The sequence below is a fragment of the Alligator sinensis genome, unplaced genomic scaffold, assembly GCF_000455745.1.
Source record: "Alligator sinensis unplaced genomic scaffold, ASM45574v1 scaffold597_1, whole genome shotgun sequence".
Classification (NCBI taxonomy): domain Eukaryota; kingdom Metazoa; phylum Chordata; order Crocodylia; family Alligatoridae; genus Alligator; species Alligator sinensis.
Genome location: NW_005842074.1, coordinates 1,552,065 through 1,560,312, shown reverse-complemented (window position 1 = coordinate 1,560,312; position 8,248 = coordinate 1,552,065). Strand labels below are relative to the sequence as shown.

The 8,248-nt window shown below is 42.2% G+C and overlaps 1 protein-coding gene across 1 annotated transcript in view; it reads right to left on the bottom strand.

Annotated features, from left to right (window-relative positions):
• PTPRM (protein tyrosine phosphatase, receptor type M) overlaps positions 1–8,248 on the bottom strand; it is a 734,228-nt gene that overhangs the window by 283,754 nt on the left and 442,226 nt on the right. Inside the window, exon 12 of the mRNA XM_014519979.2 lies at positions 7,990–8,016. Within this exon, the coding sequence (XP_014375465.1) occupies positions 7,990–8,016 (27 nt within the window). The remainder of the gene's footprint in view (positions 1–7,989; positions 8,017–8,248) is intronic.

Sequence of the window (8,248 nt, the reverse complement as noted above, 5' to 3'; positions counted from 1 at the left end):
TGAATAGAAATAAAACAGGTCTCCTTTCTTCCAATATGGGAGTCAAAAAGACCTTTTCTCATCCTCCAACCAGAGGAAAAGAAAATGGGTTCAGAATCTCCTAAGACAACAGAATGAAAAGATACAGCAGTCAGCCTCCAGGGAAGCTACCATTTTCTCTGGGTTTAACAAGTCATAAATCCAAATTCTCTTGATGAATTAGTTTCAAGGTATGAGAACATCTTTAGAAAATATCCCAGCACACTGTAATCAACTTAGGGCAGCAGTCAGCAACCATTTTAGGCTGCAGGATGGAGCAACGCAGTTCGGGTCAAAGGCAGGAGGATAACCCGGCACTAGGATGTAGCTGCAGCTGGTGTTCTTGTCCAGGCAGCATAGCAGAAGCTCCAACAACTGGTACTTCTCCCTATGGCAGCACGGAGAGAGCAACTGCTGCCAAAGACCCCTGCTGCTGAATGCTGCTAAAGTCCCATGTCCGTAGGCCAGATTCAATAGATCTGTGGGCCAGTTGCTGACCCAGAGAATTCACTGCTGCTGGAAGTCAGATGGTTTAATACTGTGCTGGATTTAGGAAAGGGTTGGATAATTTGACAGCTAACAATTTTTACAGATATATAAATGTAAACTCCAAGATTTATCAGAAGTCTCACATTTGAAGAAATGAAGTGATAGTTTTAAGGAATAAGGAAGGTCTCTTCAGTCCCACACTCATGTACAAGTGATTGGTTAAATTAGATTTTCATTTTGCTGGTATTAGACAACAAGCAAGATGCCACAGCACTGGATAAATCAGCAGTGCTGTGTTTCAAATATAAGATCTTTTGTGCTCATCCATTATGGACAGAACATAGTGCATAACGGCCCTGGCAGATGTTACATTTATAGCAAAAATTAATGCCATAAATTGCAATGTGAAAATGTTGAACCAGCCACAAAGATTGTCCACATCTAATCAGCTGATTATCCACATGAGCCTCAAACAGCCCCAGGTCTCAGTTTGAGAACATCTTTGTGGCTGGTTTGCAGTTTTTTGGAACCACACACTGACTGAATGCAGCAAAAGCAATTTGTGGTATGAGGTATACAGTTCCTCAGATCCCAACTGTCCCATTATTTTAACGTGTGACAGGGGCCTTTAAAACTCTACTTCTGGGTAACAAAGATTTTAGTAACTGCTGCTTGTCTTCTCTTCTTTTCAACAAGAACAAAACTATTGTAGCAACGTGACTTTTTTTTGAGCGGGCACAAGGTTGGCAAATGTAGCAACACCCAAATGTAAAACTATAGGGCAATTGCATAGACCTTGTTTAAGCAGAATGCAGTTATTAAAACGTACACATGTAAATGCAAATTAACACACAAGGAGATCGATCAAAGTCCTTGAATACTATAACAGAACAGAGCACTATTCTCTAGAGCAGGAGATAAGCTAATAGATTTACAAATGTAATGTTAACACTGGAGCACTGAGGCTATTCCGTTTCACAAAGCTGTGCTGAAGGCTTATCCCCACATTGGGCTAACAAATTAAATAACTGGATGTATCATAATTAGAGGCCACAGCTAGAGAAGGAACTCTTATTTACATGAGCTCCCTCCCTCCCACTTCCTCCCCTTTCAAGGATGCTCTGCAATTTGCTGAGCTGTGGTACAGCATAGGAAAAGGGATGCTTTCAGAGACAGTTGAATGAGGGCAGAGCCAATTTCAATGGCTTCTGTGCCTTTGAAGCTTAGAAGCATTCATTACTGCATAAAACACTCAGAGCTACAGTTTACCCTGTATTCAAACCGATCTCTTTACATGGTCTCTTTTTCTATAATTAGAGAGTATGGAGAACCAGTGGATCCCAGTTTATGAGACTGAAAATAGAGATAGATGTCTCTGTGGCAATATTCTACTTTCCTTTGACTCTTTCAAAACTGCAATATACAGGCTCTTCAGGGCACTACTTGGAAGCAGAGAATGTGATAGGGACAAACAGGCACCATTTTTATTTCATTTTCTCTTCATTCCCAATCTTGCAGGCCTTTGGTGGATATATTAATGCTGCCCTTTTGTCTTGTCTCTGCAGGTAAGCGCAACCTCTTTTTTGGGGTGATTCTGACAGAATTAAGCACAGATGAGTCCCTGACAGCATGACTCCTTATAATTCTTTCCAGGAGAAACCTGATTATAGATGAAAGGTTTTGCTTTATTGAGGATCAGAACAGCTATTAAATACAGATGAGAATCTAGCCTTGTGCTGCTACCCGCACCCTGCCCTGCCAGGCTAATCTTGAAACAGTTTCAGCGTCAGATATTATTATATAGTTAATTTATTCACCTTTGCCTTATGTCCCACAGTAATCTCTTCCCAAATTCTAAATCTCTGCCTAAAACACTTCTATAATGCCTGTGACTTCTATCCTGACATTCTTAAAGTCTGTTTTAGGTGGAAACATTTATATTGCTTCTTACTAAATACTTGCTGCTTTCACTCGTTTCTTTAAGTCACTTACTGTAATCTGGTTGAGCAGATTATCTTTTATTTAGCAATGTTTTACAGTTATGGCGCTTGTTGCAAATGCCAGTGATTTTTTCCTCCTGGTTAAATGAACAGAATTACAAAGAAAAGTTTTTCATGGCAATGTTCAACAATATGAAAAATGCTTTAGAATACAGTCTGCAAAATGGCAGTTTCATTCAAGAGTGCATTGATATCTGTTTTTCTCTCTGCATATAGCATTCTCTCCTCCTTTTTATTCTTCTATAACTTTATTTATGATTGAAGGAGAAATATGGACTTGTTCACTTCTCAGATCAAATGCTACTTTAGTACAATTATATTTAAAAACTTACACTAAAGAATGTTCTTTATATTGAAATTAGGAAACATCAAAATTCAGTTTGCCTGGTAACTTTAATTCTATCTCCTTTTGTGTTTGCTCTACTTTACTAAACTAAGCCTTTATAAGTGTTCTGTTCAGTCACAAACACAATACTTGTTCACTAATTAAAATAACACTTACTTGTAGCAGAGAAAATCTGAGGTCAGCTTCTGTATAAAGCATGTGTTGCAGAATGAAAGTTGGCCCTCAGTAACTAAAACATGACTTGGTAATCTCAAGAGCTGTGTTTTTCTAAGGGACCCTGTAAAGCAGGAGCAGGCAAAATATGGCCTGTGAGCCAGATGTGGCATGCCATGCCATTCTATCTGGCCCATGGAACCCCTAAAAATTTAGAAAATTAATATTTATCTTCCACCAGCTGCCTGTCAAAGATGACAAGAAGCCAGCAGCAGCAGGACCTAAGTGAACCAGCAATAGGACCCAGAGGCAGCAGCAGCAGCAAGGGCCACCTTTCCCACCACCAGGCTCTGCACCCCAGAAACTTCTGCCTAGCAGAGGCTTTTGGCCTGGGACCCTAGGGCTGTTCACCGCCTCCTTCTGCCTGACAGCAGAGAATCAGATAAGAACAGGTAGGGGAGGGTGGGGAGGAAAGGATTGCTGGCACAGCAGGAGCCAGCCCAGCCCAGCTGGCACCATGCAGTTGCCGGAAGGAACCATTGCCAGAAGTGGCAGGTGGGCAGGGAAGAAAGAAAACAGCAGGGGAAAGGCAGCAGTGGTAGGCGCAGTGGGGAAAGTGGCAGCAGGCAGGAGTGCAGGGCCCCAGGGGTCAGGGCTGGTGGCAGTAGGACCCACCTGGGAACTGCAGGGGCTGGGCTGGTTCATGCTGCATTGTGCGGTCCCACAGTTGCAACAGGAAACTGTGCACTGTCAGGAGGTGCCCAGCTGGGCTGCCTGGCTCTGTGTCACACAGCAGAAGGCAGCAGGAGTCAGCCTGGCCCCCAAAGTTTCCAGCTGGCTCCTGCTGCTGCCCCTGTCGTGGGGGCCACACGCTTGCAGCTCCCACTCTGGAGCTGGCTGCCTTCCCCACCTCCTGCCACACAGGTCCATGAACTCTGCCAGGAGTGGAGGCAGCCCTGCCTCCCTACTTAGTCCAGTGCAACACTTCCCCTGGTATGAGTGTGGGAGCTGCAGGTATGCAGCACGGGGCCCCCATGATAGAGGCGTTCGGGCAGGCTGTGCTTGTCAATCCCCATGTGCAGTGCTGGCTGGAGCTGTGTCCTGCCAGACGCCAGTGCCTGTGCCAGCACAAGCACCCTGAGCCCACCCTGCCTGCTGCTGCTGCCAGCAGTGGGGGCTGCACGCCAAGTGGGGGAGTGTGGGGGGGTCCCCTCACCCCCCACCTTCCCTCACACCCCACTAACCTCACATACCCACACCCTGCCCCCACAACACCACATATACACCCCCACAACATATCCTATGCCCTCCCACACCCCCACCCCACACACTATGAGAGTGAGACTTTATTTTTGAGTTATTATGCAATCCCTTCTATATACAGTACAAAAACAGAAACCATGAAAAATATTTTTTATAATAAAATTGAAATGTTTTAGTAGGTGTTTGGCTTCTAGTGTATGATTTGGTTTTCTTCTGGTTCTAAGATGGCAAACCCCCCCTTCCAAAAGAAGTATTTCTGAGGGGCAAGGGGAGGGACATCCGGTGTTAAAGGTCAGGGGTGAGGGGGTGGGACTTCTGGTCCCAATATGGCAACAAAGGTTGGGGCAGCAGCCAAGGGGCAGGGCTACCCATGTGGCCCTTGACAGCTTGCCAAAACTCATTAAGCGGCCCTCCACCTGAAATAATTGCCTGCCCCTCCTGTAAAGGACCCAATTTGGGACTTTAGGCTGAATCGGGCAAAGAGCTTTATGAATTGCTTGCTAAAAAGTTTTTGTTTAGTCTGGTAAAAGTCTCTGCCCTGAACTTGCTCTGCAAAGGTCAGCATATAAACATAAAAACTAAGATAAATAATGACATTTAGAAACATAGAATCAAAAGAGACATACTGCCTTAAAAAAACATGTCATATAATCCTACTTCTAGTTAAATATTGTTCTTGAACTTCACACTAATGGTGATTCTAATTCTTATTAGAATTTAATTCTTCTTCTGATTTCCAGTTTCAATTTATTCATGACCAGTTTTATCAATTTGTTCTTGCACTTACATTGTCCTTAAAAGTTTTCCCCCCTTCCCAGTTGTTTTTCCCCCCATGATATATTTATCGAGGGCTATTGCATGCTGCCTCAGCCTGCATTTTGCAAGGTTAAACAAGCGAAACTCTTTTTCAAGATAGGTTTCCATTTCCCTTACAATCTCAAAGCCCTTCTAGGCCCTCTTTCCAGTTTGATATTTTTTCCTTGAACATGGTAACCAGCATTGTACAGAGTAGTCTAGATAAGGTCTTACCAACATCTCATACAATGGCATTAATATCTTCTATTTCTGTTGGAAATGTTTCACCTGATATATCAAAGAAACTTATTTACTATTTTCATAGCCACATCACACTGGTGATTCCAGTTATACTGCGATGAAGCAATTCACCTGGGGCTTTCTTCTCCTCTGTCACTTCCAACAGGGGTCCCTCTACCATACAGTTGAAGTTCCTGTTGTTATCCACTAAATTCAAGACCTAGTACTTTGTATTATTGAATGTCATCTTATGTCCTTACTCCAGTCTTCAGGGTCATGCAGTTCTTCCTGCAGGATATTGTGATCCTCTTCTGTATAAGTGATGACTTCATTGATTTTTATTCTACTTGCTTAAAATTTATCACCTTTATATTTGGGATGTAAGTAGAGATAAATACAGATTTTTGTCAGATAATCTCAGACTATTCATTTCATTACTTTATAATGCAGTACAATACATTTGTTTTAAGTCAGTCATTGGCATCAAACTTTTTATGGTGCTTCATTTTAAAATATTACATCACTATAAAGCTCATGAAAATAAGTGAATTTGCAAGCACCTAGCAAGATAGAGGGAAACTCCACACATTTCACCTAACAAACAGATGACATGCAATAACTTTAAGATTTCAGCACCAGACCTGTCCAGTTATTTATGGTTCCAAATACGCTTTGTGAAGAAAATGGGATTATTCAGTTGGAAATATTCAATTCCTTTTCCTTGGGAACTCTACTTCTTTGGAATTTAGAGCTCAAGAGGAGAAAGACTAATAAGATTCAAAACAACAAAGGAAAAACACCTCTCCAAGAAAAGACAGAAAAATCTGTAAGCCATAGAGTGCAAATCTTCTGCAAAATGATTTTTCATTTTGCAAATCTGCAAAATGATTTTCATTCTGCAAATCTTCTTGCTTAGATGGAAAGACGGCAAATGCACAATGTACAGTAACAATGAATACTTGAAGTGACTGTGGAAACCGCACCATCCTGCTGGACCTGTTTGTGCTTTGGAACTTACTTTCATTGACAAAGCCAGTATTTATCACTTTAACTCCTGTTAACACACAAGAGCAAAATAAAAGCAGGGAGGGAGGTGCTACCTTTTTTGTGCGCATTAGTGGAACTGTTGCTGGATTGTATTCTTCATTAGGGAAGTATAAAACACAAAGAAGAGCTTGAAAAGTTCTCTCTTAGATGACCCAGATTATCTTACTGTGAGAATTGGAGACATCATATACCAGAAGTAAACTGTCATCAGCAATTGAGCCAGACTAGATCTTTGTTCCGCCCTCTTGATGGCCAGAGGTTTAGGAGGAAGAGAGGGCCATAAAACAGGCAAACTCAGGGGCATACTGGGAGGATTCTTTTCATTTTGGCCATGAGATCCCAACTGAAGAGGCTAGTAAGAAACTACTGAATTATAAAACTGAAGAAATGATCTGCCTCTGTCTAAGTTTAAGAAATACTTTATACCTTCATCAACCCTGGTATTGCTTAGCTCTAGTTTATTTAAATCATTACAGATTAAGTTTTAATAATTATGTTAATAGAAAACAGGTAACATTATCTGCAGGGTTATCAGTGACATCTGGCACTGCTGCACCAATCAAGGAATCAAAGTCTCATTTGCCCAGTGATTCTAGTAGTACTTGCAGCAAAACTTTCATGCAAATTTCAAATCAAGCCAGCATGACACACAGAGCTGCTTTAAATACATTTAAGCAATATGTGCCAAAAATTCCAAGTCAAATCACAGCAAAAATTCAAGGACAAGTTCTATTGCATAACAAAAAAAGAATTACATTTTTATAGTATAGGCAATTACTTTACTGTTCCCACAATGAAACTGAAATTGCCCCTTCAGCTGTAAATAAGGATACTTGTTTGCTATAAAGAAGTGACAATTATGGGCATCAATAAACTCCATCCCTCCTGCATTTCAGACTTCCCCAAGCAAGTCTGCTGGCTGCCTTATGGATAGTAAAACTATGATCTGGAAACACAATTTACAGACAATGGCAAACAGCAGGAGCCAACCAAGCAGTGTGCCATTGAACTCTACACTTTTGCAGAGCCTTATAAGAAAGAAAAAGATTAGGAAAGGATGTTTGGGTGCCTATACACATGCTCAGGGTGGTGGGTATCCAAGAACAATACTCGTTTGATGCCACTTAAAGTACTTCAATAGGACATGTCCAACATATAGTATCTAGCCATATTTGATCACAACTGCTTTTTTGGTCTTATATTCTACTTCACATGTATATCTAGGCTGTTTTTGCTGGATATTTGAAAATGCTGGATTTTTGAAATCGGAGTGGCGGCCAGTCGCAGAGCTGGGGAGGCGGAGGGAAGTGGTGGCTGATCTTGGAGCAGCAGAGGGGAGTGGGGATGGATGGCGGCAACAGCCACCATGTGCAATCTTCTCCCTCCGCATCTGGGGGGCAGGGGAGAGCGGTGGCTGGTCCCGGAGCAGTGCTGGATTTTTGAGAATTCCAGATTTTTGTGATCCAGATTTATGAGGTTATACTCTATTAACTCTGATAAGTGGAGAAACTTGCTTTTTATCTTAAAAGGCTGCACTTTACTCCTACAGCCTGAACTGCTTGTAAAGGAAGGACTTCTCCTAATCCCTTCAGTGAATGTCTGCCCCCAGAGGGAAGAGAAATGAAGCAGGTACCATACTTTGGACTGCAAAGGGTGCTGAAGGTACTCCCTTGCCCTGTAAATCTGTATAAAATCTAGGCAGAATTTGGCCCTAAGAGTTCGTCCCATTCCTCTTTAAAAGGTGCTACAGTGGTTAGGACAGGTAAGTGGATGACTTGAGACCCTCTGGGTTAAAATCCGTGGGGAACACGGCATAGGGGACACTATAGATTCATAGATGCTAGGGTCGGAAGGGACCTCAATAGATCATCGAGTCCGACCCCCTGCATAGACAGGA